Genomic DNA, 24,582 nt, shown 5'->3' with positions numbered 1-24,582 from the left:
GCACTTTGGTTCTCAAATAGCAGTGGAGGTAGCTCTGGTTCCCTGAGGCTTCTTACTGAACAAAGCTCTTTCCTATAGGTTGTACCCAGCCCCTTACAGTATTGCTCACAGCAGGATGCTTGCTCAGTCTGCACTCTCCCCGTATCTTCCATCTCCTGTGTCCTCCTATCAGGTAAGCTGTGGGGCTTTTCTTTGAAGTACACAAGTAATGGTATATAGGAGTGTAATGTGTGATTTATGCATGTATATAAACAGCATGTATTCCTGTATGTGTATATGCCCATGCATAGTTTGTGTGTATATAAACAGTTTTAGAGGCATCCTCTTGGGCTGGCATGGTGGTGCATACATTTAATCCCAGCACTCTGGAGGCAGAGGTGGATCTGTGTGAGTTCCAGGACAGCCTGATCTACAGAATGAGTTCCAGGACATCCAGGGTTACATAAGAGAGACCTTGTTTCAAAAAAGAAAGTCATTTTCTTTTTACCATCCCAAGTAAACTTGTGTTCACTGCCTTTTGTATATGACTTTCATGTGAGTAAGTTCATGTGTGGGGCTTTGGGAGTAATTTATTTTATAAAAAATGTAACCATATTTAAAATATTTTGTTATTCTTACAACATCTTTTACTTTATGTGTATGAGTATTTTGCTTGCATGTATCTGTGTGCACTAAGTGTGTGCTGGGAACCAATCCAGAGTTCTCTGGGAAAGCAGAACCGTCTCCCAGCCCCAATATCTTCTTTTAAGATCATTTTATTCTCTCTCCCCCTCTCCGTGTGTGTGTATGTTTTTTTTTGTGTGTTCTCTGTGCATGTGCTGTGTATGTGGTGTTCTGTGTTCTCTGTCCATTCTCTGTTCTCTGTGTTTATTCTCTGTGTATTTTTTGTGCATTCTGTGTGTGCGTTCTCTGTTCTCTCTCTCTCTCTCTCTCTCTCTCCTTCCCTCCCTCTACTTGGTAGGTTCTGGGGACCTAATTCAGGTCATCAGATTTGGTAACAGACGCCTTTACCTGCTGGGCTATTTTATCAGCTCCTTTGCCTATGCTTAACTGGGTGTCTTGAGTTGTAAGCTGCTAGTATTGGTAAACAGCTTGTTCTTTTTCATTTTTAAAGTTGTTGAAACAGGGTCTCAATATACAGCCCTGGCTGGTCTGGGACTCAGATCCACCTGCTTCTGCTTTCCTAGTGCTGGGATTAAAGGCGTGTGCCACCACCGCCCAAGACAGAGTCTTTCTGTGTAGTCCTGGCTGTCCTGGACTCACTTTTGTAGACCAGGCTGGCCTCGAACTCACAGAGATTCACCTGCCTCTGCCTCCCGGGTGCTGGGATTAGAGGTGTGCGCCACCATGCCTGGCTTTTGTTTGTTTGGTTTTTCTTATTTTTTTCTTTTAAAAAGAAATGTCTTATTTAATTTTAATCCATGTGCATTGGTGTGAAAGTGTCAGATCTTGGCATTACAGACAGTTGTGAGCTGCCATGTGGATGCTGAGAATTGAACCCGGGTCCTTTGGAAGAGCAGGCAGTGCTCTTAACCACTGAGCCATCTCTCCAGCCCCTGTTTTGTTTTTTTCAAGACAGGTTTCTCTGTGTAGCTCTGACTATCCTGGAACTCTCTTTGTAGACCAGACTGGCCTGAACTCACAGCGATGCCCCTGCCTCTGCTTCCTGAGTGCTGGGATTACAGGCCTGCGCCACCACCACCCGCTGACAGCTTTTGTTCTGAAGGGACATGTCAGTGTGGGGGGTTGCTGAGCATTCTCTATCACTGAGCCTAGGGAGTTAACGTTTATTTGTTTTTGCTTGTATCAGAGAATGACTCAGACGTCTCCTCTACAAGTACCTAACCCATCTTGGATGCAACACCAGTCGTACCTCATGCAGCCTTCAGTGAGTGTTCAGAAGTGGGCAGAAGCAAGAGCTGTAAACAAAAGCAAAGGGCTTTGATGACAGGATACGTGGGTGTGAGTTCTGGCTCGGTGCATTGTGCAAACCAACAGTAAACCTAAATTCTGTGATTCTACAGACTGAAGGTCAGGGTGCCGTTTGTATTGCAGAGCCGGGCTACTCTCAAGACAGTTCTGTAGCTCCTGTGCAGCTTGCTTGCCACTTATTTGCAGTTAGTAAACTATTCTTAAAAAGCAAATAAAAGTCTGGGTGTAGTGACACACACCTTTAATCGCAGCACTTGGGAGGCAGAGGCAGGCAGATCTCTGAGTTTGAGGACAGCCTGGTCTATAAAGAGAGTTCTAGGACAGCAAGGGCTACACAGAGAAACCCTGTCTTTAAAAAAAAAAAAAAAAAAAAAAGGAAACAAAATGTTGGTGGCTCTGCTTGCCCCATGAGCCTGTGCTGCATAACCTTGTCCTTCATTGCATTCTCTAGGGCTCAGTTCTGACACCAGGGATGGACCATCCCCTCTCTCTCCAGCCTGCCTCCCTGATGGGACATCTTACCCAGCAACTGGGCCACCTGTCACTCAACAGCTTGGGCACGGTAAAGGATTGTCTCTAGATTATCAACTCCTGCAGAGTAAGAACTGCCTGTGAGATGCTCCTTGGCACCATAGTTAGGAGGATTGAAGTGTTTCAGGGCCAGTAAAGGTGCACTCAGAGCTGTACTCAGGAGGCTGGGGCAGGAAGACTGTCAAAGGTTCAAGGCCACCAGTACACAGGAAAGAACCTGTCACAGAACCAGGATGTTCTCAACATGAGTGTACTCTAGTAGGCTCCCGGGAACATCTCATTGGGGGTGCTAAGAAAGGGGTGAAGCTCACCTTTTGCAGGAAAGTGAGGGTGTGGAGGAAGAGGTGAGGAGGTCAAGAGGCCGTGACTAGCCAGTGCCCCAGGAACACTTTTAAGAAGCACCCACACCAATGAATTAGCTGTGTTCCCCAAAGCTCCCAAGTGCTTTATTCTAGCTCAGAAACACTGTTTTTCATTCCAGTTCATGCCAGCCGCGGCCGCTATGCAAGGAGCTTGCGTCTCCCAGTATCCCACTGTGCCTTCCTCCAGTGTTTCTGTTGAGGTAGGAGCATTCCTTCTTTGCAGTGAGGGTAGCACACATGAAAGGCAGATTTCTGTCCTGAGCAAGCCCAGTCTCTCAGCACTGCTGACTCTTCTTCACTGGTGGGTGTGAGGCGCTCAGGAAGAAGGCTTCCCTGCTGTTCTCAGCCAGCCTGCTCAGCTCAGTTAGGTTGCTAACTTCGGTTGCTTCAATGCTCTGAAAATGAGCAGTTGTTTAAGTGTTTTTTAAAGCAGCTGGACTATTTCGCCCTCTCTCCTGGATGCTGTGTGCACACCTGCGGCTGGGGAGTGGGTGAGTTGGGGAGGCTTCTTCAGTGGGAACTGAGCAGGGGAATGCTTCAGTAACTTTCCTTGACCTTGATACAGGAGAGTAGTGGTCAGCAGAACCAAGTGGCAGTGGAGACCCCCTCAGACCATGGGCTCTATCCTTTCCAGTTCAGCAAGTAATGAGGTAAGACCTTTATGATGGGAGATAGCTGCTTGCTGCTTGGTCTGGCCTATAGCCAGACAGGTTAGCTGTCACACCCCTCCATACCTGCTCCAGCCTATGCCTCCTTTGGGATTCTTGCCTCATCTTTGTTAAACAGACTTCCGAAGGTTCAGCAGGTTGCAAGCCCATCTATAGACCGTGTTGAGCACTAACAGTGGCCAGTGTTCCCTCACAGGCCCCGGCACTCTTCCTTGGGCTAGTTTCCCATGGCTGATAGAACCTGGGGAACCATGTTGCTTTTTGTTTGTGCTACATTTAAGATCAAAAAGTCTTTTCTTTTGCAAAGAAGTTTCTTGCTTTGTATTTAATTGCAGTGAACCTTTCCCCTACCCCAAAGACTCCGGCTGAGCTGCTTCTGGTCCTCATGAAAAGGTTTGTGTATGTTGGAATTGCTTAGGAAGACTTTTTAAACGATTTCTTTAAAAAAGAAGAAAAAATAGTGCTGGAGAATCGATGAAGGAGCCCTGAGTGCCGAAACTAGTTACGGACTATTTTTGATATTTGTCAGTATGCGTTTTAATATGCAGACTTAAATTTTGTTTTGCAAAGTTCTCAGCTCACACACTGCACCTCCCACCCTTTAAGTCAGGGAACGTAGACCAGACTGGCCTTGAACTCTGTTTCCTGAGTGCACCACTATGCCTGGCTAGTTGGCTTTTTTTTTTTTTTAAAACTTCTTGTCCAGATTTTTTTCCTTTTACATTTAGCCGAGCCTGCCTACTTTGCCTTTTTATAGTTTCTGTTTGGTTTTTCAAGACAGGGTTTCTCTGTGTAGCCCTGGTTGTCCTTGAACTCAAGGCTTGGCCTTGAACTCACAAGAGATCTACCTGCCTCTGCCTCAAGTGCTGGGATTACAGGCATGCACCTGACTCTTTTTTACAGTTTTTAATTTGTAAAATTGACTTAAATTTCATGTGGAACTGGGGGAAGGGAGAGCAACACACAAGTAGAGAAGTGCGGACAGTAGAGGTGGCTTTCCCACTGCCCTCCTGTCCTAGGAGACAAGAGAGACTACACTTTGCCTTCAGGAAGCAGATGAGTGACATTGTGCAGCCTTTGGAAGCCAAATCTGGTGGACAGTGCTACAGACAAGTGTCATCCAGCTTCAGGACCCTGGGACACCTGCTCTGCCTCCTGGAGGGTCTTCATTCTGCCCAAGGTCTCACAGCCCTCCGCGCCGAGGAAGCTCTGTCCCTCACTTTACCTGGAGGTGGATTTGTCCCCAACAAGCTGCTGCCATCTATGCTGCTGCCTATCATCCCTGATTGCCATGCCTGGAGATTGGTCATGTATGCTTGGCAAGTAGTTGTCACAGACCAAGGATGGTCCTCAACACCAGACAGTACACAGCCCCACCTCACCCCTCCCTCCCAAGCAGATTTATCTAACCAAAGTATGTTTGTACCTTTTGGGGTAGGTGAAATCCCCAACACAGAGCCTGTAACCTTCCTGTAACTGACCAGTAGTGCCAGCTATGACTTTGAATTCTGACCATTCTGCCTTCTGGAGGATCATTCTGTCTAGGGTCTCACAGTATGTCATCCAAACCACACATGGCTTTACTTATGCTGTACCTTGTCGAATCACTTAATTCAGCAGGAGCCGTCTTAGCAGGGCTCACTCTTGGTTGTATGCACGTGGTTTGAAGGGATGAAAGTGGAAACTGTTCTGTGTGCATGCTTGAGGAAGGACTGGGCTCTCCTTGCAGAGTTCCCTGCCTAGCCCTGGTGTGTTTGGACCCCTTCCCCAGGGAGCCAGAACACCAGAAATAATATTCCTTCTTGTGGAAGGACAACAGGGTGCTAGAATAGAAAAAGACAATAATACACCCAGCTCATTACCTAAGGGACCTTAAAGACAGGCATTTCAAAACTGTCCCCCTCTACAAGGCCTTCCTCACACACTGTCACAGGTACACACACCTCCACGAGATAGTTACGGGGACACACGTGCAGAGGCTGGTGTGGAAGAGGAAGCTGTTTCCACAGCTGTGTGGGACTCCAGGCGTGGTTGTGCTGTGCGTTCTGGGAATAAAGGGCTGAGGGCAGTGGACAGCAGAGTATAAAGTACAGAATTACCAGCTTTCTCACTGGAGCTTCCAGCCTGAGGCAGGTACATCCAGTTAAAGGGCTCTACCTCTCAGTGACAGCAAACCATCCTGACAAGCAGGGTCCTGTGGACAGTCCTCTTTGCCACTGTTGCTGATGGCTGTACAGTTTGAATTACCTTTTGAGGTTTCCCTCATGTGAGCACGCTGGTTAGAGTCCAGTGTTTCTGGCTGAACAGGTGTGAAGCATGGGAAAAGAGGACAACTTGTAATTTTATTTTTATAGTAGCTAAATGGCACTGCATAACTTCTGCTTGGTGATTCCATCCATTCTTTCCCTCTCATTAGCTCACTGCTCCAGAAAGTAGTGACTGGAGACAACTGGATGCAGCTGTGAGGGATGGTCCATACTAAACGGCTTCCTGGGAAGCCAGGGAGAGCTGTAAGCCATTGCTCCACCACGCTGCCCAAGGCTCTTAATACATGCCTGAATCCTGTGTGAATGAAGGCCAGGTTTTTCTTTCTGTACTTAACATCTATCCCCCACTCATTATAGATGCTCATACCACTCTTAAAATGAGGTAGCACTTTTGTGTTTTTGTTTCCAGTTAGAACATAACCAAAGCCTACACCAGTGATGTGCAATCCTTTACTAGGCTCGAGGCTCCAGACGGAGAAGGTGCTGGCATTAACTAGGAAGACGTGGGAACAATGAGGTGTTTTTAGTGTTTTAACCCAAAGATTTGAAGAGCTGCCCAAAGCCTGTGAGGGAACAGCTCTTATCAATAGTAAAGATAAGGCAGTGGTGAGGCATTAACTGCTACAGGGGGAAGGGTCTCTCCCAACAAGCAGGCATCCCTCTGAGTCCCCCTAGCCTCTGGAAAGTGGAACTGCACCACTGAGGCCTACTTGTTGTCAAGAGCGATGCAGCTGAGTAGGTGGTCAGGCCCAAACTCACCTAGCCTTTCCGAGATCTGAGTCTGTCAGCTCATCTCTCAAGATGTGCCTTGTTAGCCTGTCTTCTGAAGTGCCTTCAGGTATCAGGGCACTCCTGAAGTAGATTCAGGCTCTACAAGAGCCTGCCTTCCCTCAGCAGCTAAAACCAGTCTGTGTTAGTCTCCATGTGGCAGTGATGCTCTCATTTTCCCCACAATCTCTCTTCTCTGTTTGCTTATTCACGATAAGCATTTACCGTCCAAGCAAATCTCCAAGCTTCCTCGTCCTCATTACTCAACTACCTCAGTCTCCCGATTCAACAAGGCACAAGCGCCTACTAGCTTAACATCATCCTTAGGACAAATGCAAGCTCTTCAGGTCTAAGTTGACACTGCTCTTTCTGGACTATCTTTAGTGACATTGCTCCCTGATCACCTACAAGTGTGAACTCTCCAGATCGCCCCTGTACGACAAGCCAGCGGCTGAGCTGTGTAGTCTGATGCCAACTTTGGAGCAGCTTAAGACCCCAGAGTAAGAGGACTGATGGGTGGCTGCCACAGAGCTGCTTGTGGCTTGAACAGCTCCTGCCCCTCTCTGAGTGGGCCGGGTGATGGCTATTGGATGCACTTATCACCCAGGAGAGCAAGTTAATTTATACATATTCCCTTTACCCAGAAACCTGCAGTTCTATATTCTTCCGTGCTCGAATACTACCTCTCTCTCGCTTGCTCTCCTTCCCTGTGATTTATAAGAGCTTTACTTTTGCTAACTTTAACCTTTTTTCTTTAATAAATAAATAAATAAAACACAAAGGCCCGTCTTAGCGTCTTGTTTATCACTGTAGAGGGAAAACTGGTGACAGCACATTAGGTCTACCTGGGAGGTGGACATACCCACACCCATCTCTACCTTAGGGATGGCTTTCTTCATTAGAGAAACACGCAAGTCATCTTGAGTCTCTATCAAACGTGGTTTATTCAATGACAAGCACTTTCTACAGCCGCACCTGTGGAACATCACATGGCAAAAACGAGTTTTTTTTTTAATCTAGACTTTTTTTTCCTTTTTTTAAACCTTATTAAAAATGAGATTGGTCCTAAAAATATAGAAAGAAATAAATTTAAATTCACAAAAAACTGTACATTATCAAAAAGTCACTAAAACACCACATTTGGTTATATAAAAGTCAGTCCCTTTGTTGTAAAAGGAACATGGGAACTTGTTGGTGTTGATGGTTTCTTGCTATTACCAGACAGGAGAGGGGACATGAAGGACAGGGTGGGCTCTTTTTATCTTTAACCTGCTTTCCCTACCAAATACTCTTTGTCAATCAGAGAATCCACCTAGCTTGAGGGGCAGTGAAGATGAGGAAGGAAAAGTGAGAAATGGCCCCTCTGAGCATGTCCTACGCCTCAGTCCCTTCAGCCCCCACTTCTTCAAATCCAGTCTCGGACCTCCAGGGCCTGGTCCCTAGGGAAAGAGGTGGAGGTGGAGAGGAGCACAAGGCCAGGACTGTGGCCCCACTCTCCCCACAGTACCACCAATAATGAACGACTCCAGTACATTTTATGCCAGGGGAAACTTACCATGGGGAAAAGAGTTACCCCCAACTATAACATTTCCGAACATCTGACTAACACAAAGTTTGTTACGGCGCAGTTATTTAGATAAAATATAAATATTTATGCATAATATAAAGTCAATTCAAATAGTCTTCAATCCACTTCTTATTTAAAAGCAAAAAAAAAAAATATCAAATAAAATTAAGTTTTGAGGTTTATCGACAGAAAAGGCGACTTTAGAAATAGGCAATGGGGTTAGGGAGTGGGGTGAGGGCGAGCTGAAAAGGAACAGGGGCTGCACAGGAGCCTGTGCTGCCCCCCACCCTTCAGCACTGCTGGAGTACAGAAATGCTGCCCCTCACCTGGCACCCTCCGCCCACCCATGGAACACAGCTTGGGTGCCTCAGCTCTCTGCTTAGGCCAGCTAGCAGCCACCTCCTCAGTGCAAGTACCCGTAATTTCTGGTGGGAGGGGCTCTGCTGAGCAGGAAAGCAGGGGCCAGTGGCCCATGGCTATAGCTCAGTTAGCAGCTTTCCTCTCATGTGCTGGGGCTTAACCTGGGTTAATTACACACAGGGCAGTGGTAGACCCAGAGCTGCTGCCCATCATGTGCTCCAGGATCTCTGCTGCTGGGGAAGGGCCCTGGGGACAGTAGGTGTGAGGAAGGAAAACACAGCTCAACCCAGACACTCATGGTTTAGGAAAGATCCAGTTCTACCTGTCTCCCAGCAAAAGCTCAAGACTCAAAGCTAATGAGAGAGGAGGGAGTTCCTGCTGAGAAGATTGCACAGTTTGAAGAGGCTGGAACAGAAATGACCATGAGGAGAGACAGCCTTGTCTCCAGAGAAATAGTTCCTGTGTTTTCCCCAAGACAAAACGTGATGGTATGAAACAATGGGAAGGGTGGGAATAAAAACATTACATTAAACAGGGTCACAATCACAGCTCTCGTGTGTGCAAGTGTACACGTACACACACACACATACATACACACACACACACACCCGCCTCTCTCCCCCTCTCCCTGAGGCCAGTCAATTGCTACCAGGCCTCCATCTCGGAGGAGCACTCAGACTCAGCAGTAGTTGTCCCTGAGGAGTTCCCAAGAGGGAGGTTTGGGAAGCAGGGGAAGGAGGCTGGAAGGCCTAGGGCACCTGCCCACCTGTCCGGCTCCCCATCTAGAGTTTCAGAAAAGGCTAGAAACTCAGCATGTGATGAGGAGTCAACATCTTAAGAGGGTTAACTATTGGCAGAAGGTGAGGACAGAAAGACAGGGGAACTCTGAACGTTAGCTTTCCACACAGGGGAAGGAGACTGGGGAGGGAAGGGAAAGTTAGAACCCGTACAAGATAGTTTTACATTATTGGGTAGGAGGAGGAGTAAGAAAAGAAAAGAGAGAGAAAGCGAGAAGCAGGAAGGGCTGAACATGGAAGCAGCATGTCCAGGGCCCGGTGTCCGGCTCGACACACCTGGGAGTTAAGTCCACTTTACTGGCCGTCACTGCGGGTCCACACACAGTACAGAGTGTTTCTCGGTTTTACACATTCACTAGGACTATTGCTATTGTTAAATAACCCCAGGATGCTGGGGCATGTACAGGGAGGGGAGGAAGCTGGGGGTGGGAGGAGGGCTTCTTTACCCCTCTCCACTTCAATTAGGAAAAAAAAATTCTTTCTTTTTTGGCTTTCTGTCCAGAAGGACCTCATCTCTACATCTCTTATTTGAGGAGCATGAGGAACAAGAGAGAAAAGGGATCAGGAACAAGAGGATGTGGGCACTGCCAAGGGTCAGGACCAGAGTCCACCCAGGGCAGCCATCAGCAGGTCAGAGTGGCAGGCTTTCGTTTGGAAGGTTGGAGAAGATGCCACAAGGTGACTCCCACCTTCCTCGCCTCACAGATTGGCCTGTTTTCCCTGATAAAATTCCTCCCAGCGGCTCTCAAAGAAGCGGCGCATGATGTGCCCAGCCTTGCCCACTTCAGAGTCATCCTCGTTGAAGGTCTGGCAGTTGTCAAAAACTAGCAGGGCATCAGCTGCAAACTCCTCAGAGCTAGTGTACCTGGGCAAGGGAGATGGGCTGTGAGCTGTTAGCTCTGAGCAGTATGCTTGAGCAGGGTGACAGGAACAACCAGGAGAGTGCATCATCTTACCCTCCCCGGAGCAGCCGTTCTCGCATGGTAGAAAAATCCATGGGGTTCTTGATGACACGCCGGTACCCACTCACTAGGCGAGGGTTCACAGGCTCCAGGAAAGGCCAGGCTGCGTCATGGGACTCCATCTCCATCAGAATAACCCTGGTACACACAGGAAGCACATGCTGACTCTCCCAGCTCCTCTGCCACAGAAAGGGCAGGCTAGTCCTACAACTCACTGACTCACTCGCAGAATGTGAGGTCGCTGTGCTGGTTTCTCATTGACAGTCGCCGTCTCTTGGAGGGAGACACCCCATCTTCTGGGTGTTCTCGGCTCCTTGACAGCACCCTCCCACGCCGGCTGTCACCCTCTGGGAAGTTCAGTGGAAAACTACTTTTCCGTTTCTGGCCTCGTTTTGGAAAACCAGGTCTCTGAGTGAATTCTTTCTCTCCCTGCTGAGGATAGGCATAGGTGAGCAGCAGTGTAGGGCTATGCTGCTTGCCCCCCTGTTCACTAGAATCCTGCCTATGTATGGTTGTGGCTTCAAATGTTCACACATAAGCCAGCATGTGAATTCATTTAGGTAATCAAGGAGAAGGGCAGTAAAATTAACAATAATCATTCCTATTTCATAGAGATGACTGCAGTCAGAGACTCATCCCTGGGGACATCTGTGGGACTGGTGGTTTAAAGGAAAAAAGGAGTCAAGTGTGGTGGCTCACACCTCTAATCCCAACACTCAGGGAGGCAGAGGCAGATGGATCTCTGTGAATTCCTGAGGCCAGCCTGGTCTACAAAGTTGAGTCCAGGATAGCCAAGGCTGGCTACACAGAGAAACCCTGTCTTGAAAAACAAAACAAAACAAAACAAGAATCTCTGAGCTGGGCAAATGCCTGTAATCCCAGCCCTTGGGAGGCAGGGGCAAGTGGATCTCTGTGAGTTCAAGACCAGCCTGGTCTACAAAGCAAGTTCCAGGACAGCCAGGGCTACACAGAGAAACCCTCTCACAAAAAACCAAACCAAATCAAATCCTTCTTGAGAATGGGGATCAGACAGTAGAAACCTTACCTGGGCCAGACAGACAGCACAGAACCAGTCCCCTTCTGGGACAGTCTCCATCTTGGGCCGATGACAGTAAATGTGGCAGCCTCGGTCACACCCATCACAAAGCAGGAGAAACTCGTCATTGTCGCCCTTCCGGCAGACGAGGCAGGTCTGGACCAACATTGTGAGGAGGTAGAGCGAGTCCTTAGCCCCTGCCTATCCCTGATCCCACTCTCACCAGCCAGCCGTCTCCTAAGCGTTTCCAGACTTACCACTTTGTTGACGGACTTCTCCCATGCGATGGACCTTTCCAGCTGTCCCATGCACAAGCATACTTGGGCTGCACTACGGCACCGCTCAAGTGTCTGCCGCCAGACACGAACACGAGGGGTGATCTCGTATGATATCTCTGTGGTGCTGCCTTCAGGGGCATCGCTGGCTGTGCTCAGCAGCGCCTTTTCCACCACCACCTCATGGGCTGCCCACAGGGGCTCCCGCAAGTAACGCCGCTCCACGTTCTGCTCCAGAACAGCCAGCCGCATCACAGCAAGGTCCAGAGGGTTGGTGCTCTGCCGCTGAGGCACTGTTCCTTCCCTGCCCCGACCTCTCCAGGGGCTGTCCTCCTGAGAATCAGGCAGATGCTCACAGTAGGCCAAGTCTTCTCGGGTAGAGTCTGGACATGGACACATCCAGCCCTGAGGGGGGGGGGCGAGAGTCAGGGGAGACAGGGTCAGGGGAGACAGAACCCATTGTAAAGGGAAATGTGGTCACAGGAGACCACTCAGGGAGAAGAAACCAAGGGCCTTTCCTGATACCCTCCCCGCAAAGGCAGGTGTGGTGGCTCAAGACTGCAATCCCAAGCCAGTCTGAGCTAGAGCGAGAGTAGGTTCAATTTCTAGCACCAACATCTTGGGGTTCACAACAGTCAACTGGCCAGTTCCAGAGTATCTTACACTTCTGGCTTCCAAGGACACTGCGCACACATGCTATACAGACACAGATGCAGGTAAAACATCCACACACATAAAATTAAAGCCAAGTCCCGCCTCTAAACAACTCGCTATCCAACACCAATCCCAGTGTACCCGAATCTGGAGATCAGAAAGGACAACTCGTTGTTCTAGTTCTTCCACCCACTGAAGCACAGCTAGGTCTGTCTCATAAGTCTTCTCTTTGGGGGACCAGCTCATAGCTCCTTCTTCCAAGGCAGGTGGTTGACCAGGCTCAAAGATGGAATCTGGGAAGAGAGAGTGGTCCATCAGAACCAGTGCACATCAGACTACAGCTCAGGTTCGGCCAAGGTCTCTTATTTACCAGTTAAGGGCTGTAAGCAAACTTCCTGCAAGAAGTCCTTGTGCTTGCTAAGATGTTTATGAAGTGTCTTCTCCCGGATGCCTCGGGGATGCAGTGCCTTGAGCATGCCATCCAGAGTCTCAGGCTCTCGGATCCACCACCAGCCTGAGCACATTTCTGTGTACAGAGGGATGGGAGCCAGGCAGGAATCACACCACAGTGGAAACTGCTATTACTGCCATGATTATCCCGTCCCAGCCAACTTTGCTTACCAGGGGGGACAGGCTGGGCTGTCAGCTGGGTTAAGTAACGCTGCTCCACCTGCTTGAAGAACTTGCTAGGAGGTCTCCCTCTACGCTTTGGTGGTCCCAGCCCTGTGGGACGCAGTGGCATTTCTTCAGAGTCTCCAGAGGGCCTCTTAGAGCCCCCTCCAGGTAAATGGGTGGAAGAGAACTGTACTGGAGAACAGAGACTGGCAGCACCGGGTGTATTCATCTGTAAAGGAAAGACAGGAAGGAATGAAGATCCTCCATGTTTACGTATTTCCTACTTCAGTGAGACATGAAGCCTGGACCAAGATGCGTGCAGATGGATTTGGCTACTTACTGGCTTGGAGGAGGCAGACAGCTGGAGGGAGGGAAGAGGCTGGTCCTCAGAAGCTGCAGGGGGTGGTGTGGGAGCAGCATCACAGGGGATCTGGGGTGAGAAGTTAAACCAGGGGCCGTGAGGGTGCGGGGAGGGCTCTGCCTCCTCAGGCTCTGGCTCCTCCGGGGACTGAGATGGAGCAGAGTCCAATTTCCCTGGGCTGCTATCAGGCGTGAGGACTGAGCTGCTCAACACAGAATTGTGGCTTTGAGTCTGGCTCAGCCAGGACAGGAAGGCGGACTGGCTGAGGTCATGCTGGCTCTGACCCAGGGACAGAGGGGAGCCTTCTGGCTCGAGGAACCCGTTATTGGATTGGGGCTGGGTCGAAGCCTGAAGCTGGGGACAGGGATGAGGTCCTGGGTGAACTTGAGTCTGGGCTTGCTCTGAACCATGCTCCCTGATGGTGGACTTAAGCTGCTGAGGTTGCAGAGACCCGGGCTTAGATTTTCGAGGTCGGCCCCGGGACCGGGCAGGAGAAGCAGAGGTGCTGGAGGCAGTTAACTCCCTCTTTATAGAGACTGTGGCAGAGTTGGGTGTTGACGTGAGTGCTTCTGTCAGGAACTCAGTTTCTTGCTTTATTCCATCTTCAGTAACTGTATAGAGAAATAAACACTTTAAAACACACAGCTATACAATGGGAAGAATGGGTATATATAAACAGAACATGCTTGGGTTTTGGGGTTTTTTTTTTGTTGTTGTTGTTTGTTGGTTTGTTTTAGTTTTTCCAGACAGGGTCTCTCTGTGTAGCCTTGGCCATCCTGGACTCACTCTGTAGACCAGGCTGGCCTCGAGCTCACAGCGATCTGCCTGCCTCTGCCTCCCAAGTGCTGGGATCAAAGGCGTGCGCCACCATGCCCGGCTATGCTTGCTTTTTTACAAATTTTTTTTTAGAGTCTACTGGTTAACAGTTTATATGCCAATGAACAAAATATATAAGGAAAAAAATCATTTCTTGTTTATTTGTTTTTGACAAAGAATATTTCTATTAGCTCTGGCTGGTCCTGAACTTTCTATGTAGACTAGGCTGGCCTTAAATTCAAGAGATCCATTGGCCTCTGCCTCCCAGTGAGAATCTTTTGCTTTAAATGACGACTAGCCATAGCATAATCTTTTTTTCCCCCCCCTGAGACAGGGTTTCTCTGTATAGCCTTGGTTGTCCTGGAACTCACAGGGATCCATCTGCCCCTGCCTTCCGAGTGCTGGGATTAAAGGCGTGCATTACCACCGCCCGGCCCCGTTTGTTTTTTTTTTTTTTTTCCCGAGACAAGGTTTCTCTGTGTACCAGGCCTGGCTGTCCTAGACTCCACTTTGTAGACCAGGCTGGCCTCAAACTCACAGAGATCCACCTGCCTCTGCCTCCCACATGCTGGGATAATCTTAAGGTACTTTAGTGAGAAACAACTATAGGTTAAGCACTCTTTCTTGAGGCAGGGTCTTGTTGGATATCTCAAGCTGGCCTTGAACTCTAGATGCCCCTGACTTGGCATCCCAAGTACTGGAGTCAGTCTTCATCAGCAGGCTCAGCTGAGGTGTATTGTTGGTGTTGGAATCAACCCCAGAATATTACTGTTAACACTTGCCACTAACCTATACCTGAGCTCTGTTTAGTACTACAGAGTATCAGCTTATTTTAATTTTTAGTTGCCTTTGGGGAAAAAAAATGATGTGTGTATGTTTGTGTAGATCCCTGCAGAAGACACAGGCACTGGATCCCTTTGAGCTACAGGTGGCTGTGAGCCATGTGACATGGGTGTGGGGGACCCAACTCAGGTCCTTGAGAAGACCAGTGCATGCTCTTAACCCCTGTGCCCCCTCTCTAGCCCCAATGCTCAGTTGTCTTACAAAGCACATTTACTACCAATAAGGTCTGTTTACAAATTCAGTTGCACACAAGAACACAATTCTACTCTGGAGCCATGCTCAGTCAACTCCACTGCATCACAGAATTAAAGCCCAAGAGCCCGAGGCTCAAGAAAGAGGTGTTGGGCTGGAGGGATGGCTCAATGGTTAAGAGCACTGTCTGCTCTTCCAGAGGTCCTGAGTTCAATTCCAAGCAACCACATGGTGGCTCACAACCACCTATAATGAGATCTGGTGCCCTCTTCTGTCATGTACGCAAATAAGACACTCATTAAAAAAAAAGAGAGAAGTGTTTGCTGTTGTTTGAACTGAAAGACTTGACGTTTCCACAGATACACCTACCTATGTTCCCCTCCGATCCTTCCACAAAGATTCCAGCCAGATATGGCAACACCCAGTAATGGCGACTATAGCGGTCCTGACCCAAGGAGACTGCCCGAAGCATCTGGGATGAGTGAAGCAGTTTTTTTCTAAAGAAGAGCTGACGCTGGGTAGGGATTGGAAAAAGAACATGAATGAAGAGACATTGCTATCAGGGCATGATACATCTCCATGTATGGGAGGGAACTGAGGTTTATCTGCTTCCCGTGGATCTGATGTACTCTAAAGAAGGTGGTAACTTTTATAAGACTGAAAGCGCAGTACCTTATTGAGTTTCTCTATCTGGCGCTCTAGCTCTGGAATGCTAGACGCTGCAGCATCAACCTGGATAGAAACAAATAGACACTGAGAAAAAAGGGAGCTACCAGACAAAAAAAAAAAAAAAAAAACTTTCTAAGCTGGGTGTGGTGGTGGCATACACCTTTAATTGCAACACTCAAGAGGCTGAGGCAGGAGGATCTCTGTGAATTCGAGGCCAGCCTGGACTACAAAGTGAGTCCAGGACAGCCAAGGCTACACAGAGAAACCCTGTTTCCAAAAAAAGACCCCCCTCTGCCTCCCGCTCTCCTTTGCCTTGGGTCTGTACCTCTCCATCCCTTCGACCCCTTCGGCTGTGGACAGCTGCCACAGTTTCCTCCTCCTCTTCCTCTTCTATGCCACTGGCTTCTTCCATGATTCGAGAGCTGCGCCTCCGCCCCAGGCCTTCTTCTGGCCCTTCCATCACAATCTCAGGCCGCCCAGTTCGCTTGGCCAGAGCAGTTTTCAGTCTTAAGAAATAGAGATGAGGGGAGACTGGTGAGAAATTTAATGCCAAAAACCAAACACCTGAAACGCATGTTTTCCAGAGCCCTGGCTAAGTGTCAAGCAAAGAAGGCCACCATACCAGACAACATTCTGGCCATGCCTCACCCCCTCTCTGGGTTCTACTCTGTCCTACCCTTACCTCCTGAGTCGTCCTTCAACAATCCATTTGTTTTTCCTGTAGCTAGACATATTCTCCAGAGTCTTGTCAATCTCACTGCAGGGCAACACAGATAGTTTTTGAGGGAGAAGTGTCAGAAAAAAAAAAAAAAAAAAAGATAAAAGAAAAGAAAAAAAAAAAGAAAGAAAGACTAAGTATTACAAGGAGCTACAGGAATTTCAGTCTAGTCCCCAGACTGGCTAAATGACAACGGCAGGCTTCCGATCTTCTTGGGAAGGCAATGAGAGTCTATGCCAAGTCATTCCAGTATCCTCAAAGAAGAGCAACGGATACACATCACCCTGGGGCTTCTGGAGAGCTAAGGCTCTCCCCAACCCCACTCCTATCCATAGCACAGGATCGACCTCTGCCACCCAAGCCCTCACTTGATGATAATGGTGGAGCTGTTGAGCTCATGCACAAGGAAGGCTAGAACAGCAGCCTTCTGGTGAGGTGGCTGGGCCTGAAAAGGCTGGGTACGCAGACTGTCACAGAAGGATGGCTCCACTCTGTATGCCATGAGGAAGCAGCGTAGGATCTCAGACACGTTGTCTCGGGTCAGTGGAATCTCAGACACCTTCTCCCCCAAGATCTTTAGGGACTGTTTGGAAGGAAGCACAACGGCAATGAGAAGGGAGACTCAAGCTGGGTGGCCTGGAGGGAGCTACACGGTCAAGACACAACGCTAAGAAAGAAGGAAGAGGCTGGAAAGATGGCTCAGAGGGTAACGGCACTTGCCACTAAGTTTGATAAAAATGAGTGTAATTCCCAGAACCCACTAACTCTTCATAAGTTGTCATCTGAACGAACACACACACACTCATACACACTCTCTCGCTCGCTAAATGTAATTTTAAACAATTTAGGGTTGGAGAGATGACTATTGCTTTTGAAAGGACATAGGTTTGTTTACCAAAACCCATATGGCAGTTCACAACCATCCATTATCCAGCTATAGGGGGATCCAACCCTGTTTTTTGGTCTCCAGGGGCATCAGGCACATACATACATGCAGGCAAACATTCATCCACATGAAATAAAAATAAATCCTAATTATTAAAAAATGTTCTCTTAGCCAGGCATGGTGGCGCACGCCTTTAATCCCAGCACTCGGGAGGCAGAGGCAGGCAGATTGCTGAGTTCAAGGCCAGCCTGGTCTACAAAGTGAGTCCAGGATGGCCAAGGCTACACAGAGAAACCTTGTCTCGAAAAAACAAAACAAAACAACAAAACAAAACAAAAAGTTCTCTTGCTGGGCAGTGGTGGTGCACGCCTTTAATCTCAGCACTCGGGAGGCAGAGGCAGGCGGATCACTGTGAGTTTGAGGCCAACCTGGTCTACTAAGGGAGTCCAGGACAGCCAAGGCTACACAGAGAAAACCTGCCTCTCTCTATTTTTATTTTTGACAGGGTCTTGCTTTGCACAACAGGCTCAAAGTGGCCATTTGCCTCTGCCACCCCAGTGCTGAAAGGAAAGGTGCATGCCACTACACCCAGCTAGAAGAATTTTTTGTGAAGAGAAAAAAAAGCCTGAACACAGCGCAAAAGAGATGGCTTAGCAATTAAGAGCAGCGGCTGCTCAATTCCCAGCATCCACTTAGCAGCTCACAACTGGCTGTAACTCTAATTCCAGGGGATCCAACACCCTTTTCTGGGGCGTGTGGTGCCAGACACACACATGGTACAAACAGGAAGGAAAAACAACTCTATACATAAAATATTAAAGAATTAAGGAAAAAAGTTACTAGAAAAAGCTGAAAGACATTTAGGTGCGGTGGCGCAAGCCTTTAATCCCAGACAGAGGTAGGCAAATCATTGTGAGTTCAAGGCCAGCCTGGCCTAGAGAGAGTTCTAGGACAGCCAAGGCCACACAGAGAAACCCTGTCTTGAAAAACCAAAAAAAGGGCTGGAGAGATGGCTCAGAGGTTAAGGGCACTGACTGCTCCTCCAGAGGTCCTGAGTTCAATTCCCAGCAACCACATGGTGTCTGACAACCATCTGTAATGTGATCTGACGCCTTCTTCTGGCCTGCAGGTGTACATGCAGGCAGAGCAATGTAAACATAATAATAAATCTTAAAAAAAAAAAAAAAGAAAAGAAAAGAAAAACCAAAAAAAGTTAACATCTACAAAGAAAAACTGCAAAGAAAAAGACAAAATGAACAAATGAAGCATTGGACAAAAAAAAAAAAAAAAAAAAAAAAAAAAAAAAAAGCAAGGGGCTGGAGAGATGGCTCAGTGGTTAAGAGCACCACCTGCTCTTCCAGAGGTCCCGAGTTCAATTCCTAGCAACCACATGTTGGCTCACAACCATCTATGATGGGATCTGGTGCCCTCTTCTGGCGTGCAGGTGTACATGCAGATAAAGCACTCATATACACAAAATAAATAAATAATAAATCTTTTAGAGCCGGTCGTGGTGGTGCACGCCTTTAATCCCAGCATTCGGGAGGCAGAGGCAGGCGGATTGCTGTGAGTTCGAGGCCAGCCTGGATTACAAAGCGAGTCCAGGACAGCCAAGGCTACACAGAGAGACCCTGTCTCGAAAAAAAAAAAAAAAAAAAAAAAAAAAAAAAAAAAAAAAAAGAAAAAGAAAAAAAAAAGCATCTAGAAAACTAGAAAGTTTTACTTTCCTTACTTCTCTGGTTCTTTTAGAGGGGGCGCAGGAAAGCTCACCTGGCAGTAGGAGGGCAGGCCAGGATCATGGAGGGCAGCCTTCAGGAGCCGCACCAGCAGGTCTTGCACTTTGCCCAAGCTGTCACCTTGACATAAGAGTCCCTCCTGAAGGACTCCGAGACTAGGAACATCTTTGGCAAGGTCAAAGCCTAGTACTTTGCCAAAACTGTGCAGGAACTCCACGATGGTCAAGCAATCTGAGAAAGCCCTACTGGACAGCATCAAACCAGGGATGCGCGTGAAGTCAGGCAGGGGCTGGAAAGAGAGACGAGTGGGTATCCTGTTAGACTGACCAGGAGGCAGTATCTGGATATTCAGGCCCTTCCATGACCCTTTATACCTGGTGGTCAGTCAGACACATATCCTCCGTGGGCTTCTTCATCTCCTCCAAGATAACCTGCTGCCTCTGCCGTTCCTGCAGACGCCTTTGTGTGACGAGACTCTGATCTGCTTTGCAGGCTGGCTTGGCTCTGGTCACCTCCTTCACCTTCACTCTCTCCTTTTCTTTCCTTTCTCTCTTCACCTTTTCCTTTAGTTTTTCCTGTTTTGCCTTCATCTTTTCTTTCTCAGCCTAGCCATCCAGGGAGAAAGGACCAAGTAAGTGGCATAAAGATGCCTATCTAGGGGCTGGAGACTTGGCTCAGCAGCTCCGTGGCTAAGAGCTCTTCCAGAGGACCCAGGTTCAACTCCCAGCAACCATATGGCAGCTCACAACTGTTTGTAACTTCAAGATCTGATGCCTTCACACAGACATACATGTAGGCAAAACACAAATGCACATTAAAAAAAAAAAAAAAGATGGGGCTGGAGAAATGACTCAGTGGTTAAGAGCACAGCCTGCTCTTCCAGAGAGCCTGGGTTCAATTTCCAGCAACCACATGGTGGCCCACAACTGTCTGTAGCTCTAGTTTCAGGTGATCTGACAACAGGACACCAGACACATGCAGGCAAAACATCAATGCACATAAAATTAAAAAAAATATCTGTCTAGCCATACTTGATCCTAGTTCCTCTCCCAAACTCAGGAGTCCAAAATGTAATTATAACACAACAAAGCTGGGTGTGGTGGTGCACACCTTTAATCCCAGCACTTGGGAGGCAGAGGCAGGGGGATCGCTGTGAGTTTGAGCCCAGCCTGGTCTACAAAGTCAGTCCAGGACAGCCAATACTACACAGAGAAACCCTGCCTCGAAAAACAAACAAACAAATTATAACACAATACTGACATTGGTATGTTTGGAAAAATCTCTGTTATGACTTCAGAATCAGACTTGAAGGATAGGAACTAACTCTGTAGTGTAGGGTGCTTATGTAGCATGTATAATGCATCCTGGGAAAAGAAATCGCACTTGGGACGTGTATTTATGTATATACCTTAATTTTCTTTTTTGTGTCCCTCTGCTTTACGTTCTTGGTGTCTTGCTTCCTCTTGTTTCTGGCCTGTAAACCATAAGGGAAGTCATTTCTCCTCAAACTCTGCTGGAACGGTGGTGAGGGGGGTGAGGAGGGGTTGGCAATGCATCCAGTCTCTCACCCTAGAGGCCCCATATTTTTCTTGAATGAGCCCACTTTTCTAGGTTAAGCTCAGGAAGGCCCATTTAATGCGTGCTGTGCTATATATTAAGGGAGGTCAAAGAAAATAGAAAGCAGGTTGTAGAAAAAGTTAGCCCACTGACGTTGCTCACCTGCCCTGGGACAGGAGTCTGAGCCTCTCCCCGCTGTACTTTCTGCCTCATCTTCTTCTTGCTTTTACTCATCTTTGCTTTATCCTCCTCATTCAGTGTTTCTGTGAAGGAAGTAAGGTAGAAAAGCAAGTTTGGCACACGGGGGCACCTCATGCCTAGTACAAAGCTGGCTTCTCATGCAGCTCCACGAAGAACAAGTGTTGCTGTTGTTGTTGGTTTGGTTTTGGGCCACTTTTTGGGCTTGTTTACTGAGTAGCTAATAAATAACAAAACATTCAAGAGATACAGGGGTGAGAGTAGCATCAGCTCAGGTAGGTGTACAAAAGGCTCACCCAGCACCGCCAGTCCAGACACCCCGGACTGAGTCCAGCTGATGGAGAAGACACTCCAAGTGCAGAGCGCCCTTTCCCAGGCTATGCAGCAAGGGTAGCACTGCACTGATGCACACAGCCTGCTTTATGCAGAGAGCTGAGAAAGCAGAAGGAATCTAAACAGTCATAGATAGAAAGAGCACTGTTCTGTGATACTGGCAACCTAGTGTGCACCAAGGAAGCAAAGGCAGGTAACAGACTTTTTCAGAGAATCAGCTCAACACTGTTACAGCCAGTGCTCATCTCAACTTCCACAGCTCACTCCACTCAAAGACCTGAACCAAAGTACAGACCTGCAAATGACTCATTTCTAAAAGGTATCTGACTGACAGTCCCTGTTGTTTCATTTCTGATACACAGACAACATCACCATATACCACAGCAATCTTCTACAAAAGTATGGAAGATAAATCTCTTAAAGCTTTCACTAAGCCAGGCGTGTAATCCCAGCACCTAGCAGGCAGAGGCAGAGACAGGTGGATCTCTGTGAGTTCGAGGCTAGCCTGGTCTATAGACTAAGTTCAGGACAACCAGGGCCACACAGAGAAACCCTGTCTCAGGAAAACACGGCAGCATACCACCACCTACAAACTCTAGTTCTAGGGGATCTGACACCATCTTAAGAAGGCCTTCACTGGCACCAGGCATAGAGGTAGTGCCTAACTATGTGCAAAACATTTACACACAAACTTTTTGAAAAAAATGAAATATACTGAGGTTTGGGGTTTAACTGTGGTAGAGTGCTTGGTAGACAAGAGCAAAGCTCTAGGGCTCGTCCTCAACATGGGAAGAAAAATTATTCTGCCAGAAAGCAGAGCTGAAACTCCAAATGGAGCTAACAAGACTATTCTACACTCTGCACTGTATGTGCAATGTTACTTAAAAGCCAGACATTCCCCATTTACCTATCCCACTGAGATAGGGTGCCAACTAGCTTTTGGACTCAGGTGTGCACTAGAGTTTCTACAACAAAAAGCACAGAAATTGTAGCCAGGAGCTGAGAGACAGGAAGAAGCATGGAGCTTCTCCTCTGGCCGTTGTCACTGTGTCTGGGGATAGCCCATGGTGGTAAACTCAAAGAAGAGACGTGGCAGTGCTGGACTCTGACCATGCCTTCCAAGGCAACAAGGTGTTTAGGTTTACCTGTCCGGATGTCAGTCCCTCCCACAAAATGTAGGAATCAGCAATCCAGCATTGCTTCAGAGGCCTCCTGGAGGGAGCAGAATGCTTGAGCTACAAATAACAATGTACCTTGGGGTTCCAGCTTCTTTGGAAGTCGGTTGTCTGTCTTACTCGGTAGCTCGGGCATTTTGACCTTAGGAGGCCGACCTCGACCCCGCTTCACTTTGGGAGCTTCCTTGTTCTTGGCCTTCTCATTGTTTCGAGGTCGGCCACGTTTGCCAGTGATTGCTTCAATTCTGGATGGAATCTCCTCTGCTGATAGTTGGACCCACTGCAAGCCCTAAAGGGACAAGGAACACTGAGCTGTAAGGGCAATCAGTACAAGCCACTAAGCCTTCTGAACTTTCCCGGACTCCCTGAGCCACCAAACTCCACCAAAACAAACTATAATCCTTCCAAACTATTTAACCCTCAGGCAGGCACCTCTGGTGTATCTCTTTCTTCAAAGAAATCTCCAACAGGCATGCGGGGACTGAAGCTGAAGTGCTCACGGCGGACACTATGTACCATATTTCGGCTCAGGTACTGAGAGGAAAAACAAGTGATATTAGAGAGGGCCCCACTGTGTCTGTGTCTATAGCAAGCACAACAGGCCCCAGAGCACACAACGCTAGCCTGCTCTCCTGCGACCCAAGAAAAAGTCCTACAAAGTGAGTCCAGGAGAGCCAAGGCTACACAGAGAAACCATGTCTTGAAAACCCAAAAACACCAAAATCAAAACCCAAATCAAAAGTTACAAATGCTGTTACCTTGATAACTTCTGGAAATTGCTTCATTCTTTTCCCACAGGGGCCATAATACCAAGTCTCCCCCTGCCACCGATGGCTGCCCTTCTTGATGCGCACTTCTCTCCGCCACCTGCCAGAGAAGCACATGGGCCCTGCCACCAGGTCACACCCCTACCCACTCCCATGCCACCCAGAGGCCAAGCCCACTGAGAGATCCCCCTACATTTGTCTCCCTATCCCTGCATGCAGGTAGTCGTACAGACAGACAGTCCTGCATACACAAACAGCACAGCATACAAGCTTGACAAGCAGGCTCACAATGCTTGAGCTAAAGCAAATATTTCAGGAAAACAACCACACAGTGGATGGCAAATGTGTGCACAGATCTCCACCCTCCTTTTGAGGTAGGTTTTAGTTAGTGTCTATGCTCTGAGCAGTGGATTATAACTCTGCCTTAAATATTGCAGCAGTACTAATGGGGACAGCAAGTTGCCTAGAGCGGCTGTGGTGAAAATCAAGGAATACAGTTATTCCCACAAGACCTCTGACCATAGCTGGTTTGGTCATTAAGTAAAGTTATTGTTGCAGGAGGCTTTTCTCCCTCACTGCTGTCCCTCTCTATGCAAACAGGTCTACCTAACTCTGATGAGTTAGGTCTGGAAAAGGATGCTTGATCAAAACCAAGTGACTGGCAGATGAACAAAGAATACATAAGGGAAGACAGACCCTCAGAGACAGGAAACTGGTCTGGAGCGATAGCCCAGCAATTAAGAACACCCCAGCTCCGATCCCAACATCCACAACAGGTGGCCGCATGACAGCCTGCAATGCCAACACAGGTTTCCACAATCTCCTCACTGTCCTGTGATCTACTCCTGTCTGCCCAATCTAGATGAAGAAAGGAGCTGTTTTCTTCCTAGCCATTCCGAAGCTTGTTTAGGCCAATGCATGTAGCAATTTTGAGCACTTACCCATGTTGGAGGGGAAGACGAACTTCTTCTTGGGTGGCAATGCGTCTCTTCAGTATGTCACCTTGAGAATAAGATGACAAATGGTAAGAAGTCAAGCAGAGAAATTGAGTACAGCTGAATATAGTGACACAACACTTGGGAGGCAGAGACAGTTGGATCTCTGTGAGATCGAGGTCAGCCTGGTCTACAAAGTGAGTCCAGGCCAACCAAGGCTACAGAGAAACCCTGTCTTGAAAAACCAAAAAATAAATAAATGAATGAATAAAAATTAATAATAAAATAAACAGGCTGGGAGAGAAGAGAGGTATGCAATATGACATAAACTTTTGCAGAACCCAGGCAGGCAAGAGAACAGAGTCTAATCCCAGCATCCCAGAGGCAGGTGAATCTCTGTAAATTTGAGGTCAGCCTGGTCTACAGAGCAACTGCAGGACAGACAGGGCTACACAGAGAAACCTTGCTTTGAAAAGCCATTAAAAAAAAAGTGTGTGTGTGTGTCGCAGGAGAGGTGGCTCAGCAGTTAAGAGCACTGCTGAACTCTTCCAGTTGAATCCCCAGCATCCATATGGTGGCCCACAACCATCAGTAATGGAATC

At 48.0% G+C, this 24,582-nt stretch overlaps 2 protein-coding genes across 10 annotated transcripts in view; one reads left to right on the top strand and one right to left on the bottom strand.

The window, feature by feature from the left end:
- Rbms2 (RNA binding motif single stranded interacting protein 2) overlaps nt 1-4,676 on the top strand; it is a 31,927-nt gene extending 27,251 nt beyond the window's left edge. For 2 of the 9 annotated variants that reach the window (XM_051170090.1, XM_051170087.1), the window contains exons 9-14: nt 79-172; nt 1,811-1,888; nt 2,384-2,494; nt 2,945-3,025; nt 3,391-3,475; nt 3,829-4,676. In XM_051170090.1, coding sequence (XP_051026047.1) covers nt 79-172; nt 1,811-1,888; nt 2,384-2,494; nt 2,945-3,025; nt 3,391-3,471 — 445 coding nt within the window. In that variant the 3' untranslated portion in view covers nt 3,472-3,475; nt 3,829-4,676. The remainder of the gene's footprint in view (nt 1-78; nt 173-1,810; nt 1,889-2,383; nt 2,495-2,944; nt 3,026-3,390; nt 3,476-3,828) is intronic. The other 7 variants (XM_051170089.1, XM_051170088.1, XM_051170091.1 and 4 more) reach the window with 7 other exon arrangements.
- Nucleotides 4,677-9,450: 4,774 nt separating this feature from the next.
- Baz2a (bromodomain adjacent to zinc finger domain 2A) overlaps nt 9,451-24,582 on the bottom strand; it is a 37,478-nt gene continuing 22,346 nt past the window's right edge. The window contains exons 7-28 of the mRNA XM_051170882.1: nt 23,987-24,047; nt 23,037-23,145; nt 22,711-22,812; nt 22,357-22,567; nt 20,735-20,835; nt 20,424-20,489; nt 19,390-19,620; nt 19,050-19,304; nt 16,762-16,976; nt 16,358-16,432; nt 16,001-16,181; nt 15,679-15,738; nt 15,376-15,520; nt 13,135-13,766; nt 12,801-13,023; nt 12,550-12,705; nt 12,321-12,472; nt 11,508-11,930; nt 11,260-11,406; nt 10,438-10,646; nt 10,209-10,352; nt 9,451-10,117 (exon numbers count right to left, since the gene is read on the bottom strand). Of these exons, the coding sequence (XP_051026839.1) occupies nt 9,952-10,117; nt 10,209-10,352; nt 10,438-10,646; nt 11,260-11,406; nt 11,508-11,930; nt 12,321-12,472; nt 12,550-12,705; nt 12,801-13,023; nt 13,135-13,766; nt 15,376-15,520; nt 15,679-15,738; nt 16,001-16,181; nt 16,358-16,432; nt 16,762-16,976; nt 19,050-19,304; nt 19,390-19,620; nt 20,424-20,489; nt 20,735-20,835; nt 22,357-22,567; nt 22,711-22,812; nt 23,037-23,145; nt 23,987-24,047 (4,064 nt within the window). The 3' untranslated portion in view covers nt 9,451-9,951. The remainder of the gene's footprint in view (nt 10,118-10,208; nt 10,353-10,437; nt 10,647-11,259; nt 11,407-11,507; nt 11,931-12,320; nt 12,473-12,549; nt 12,706-12,800; nt 13,024-13,134; nt 13,767-15,375; nt 15,521-15,678; nt 15,739-16,000; nt 16,182-16,357; nt 16,433-16,761; nt 16,977-19,049; nt 19,305-19,389; nt 19,621-20,423; nt 20,490-20,734; nt 20,836-22,356; nt 22,568-22,710; nt 22,813-23,036; nt 23,146-23,986; nt 24,048-24,582) is intronic.

Source organism: Acomys russatus, chromosome 28 (assembly GCF_903995435.1).
Source record: "Acomys russatus chromosome 28, mAcoRus1.1, whole genome shotgun sequence".
In the NCBI taxonomy this organism is placed as follows: domain Eukaryota; kingdom Metazoa; phylum Chordata; class Mammalia; order Rodentia; family Muridae; genus Acomys; species Acomys russatus.
The sequence above is the reverse complement of the archived record's forward strand: the minus strand, read 5'-3'. Positions and strand labels throughout refer to the sequence as shown.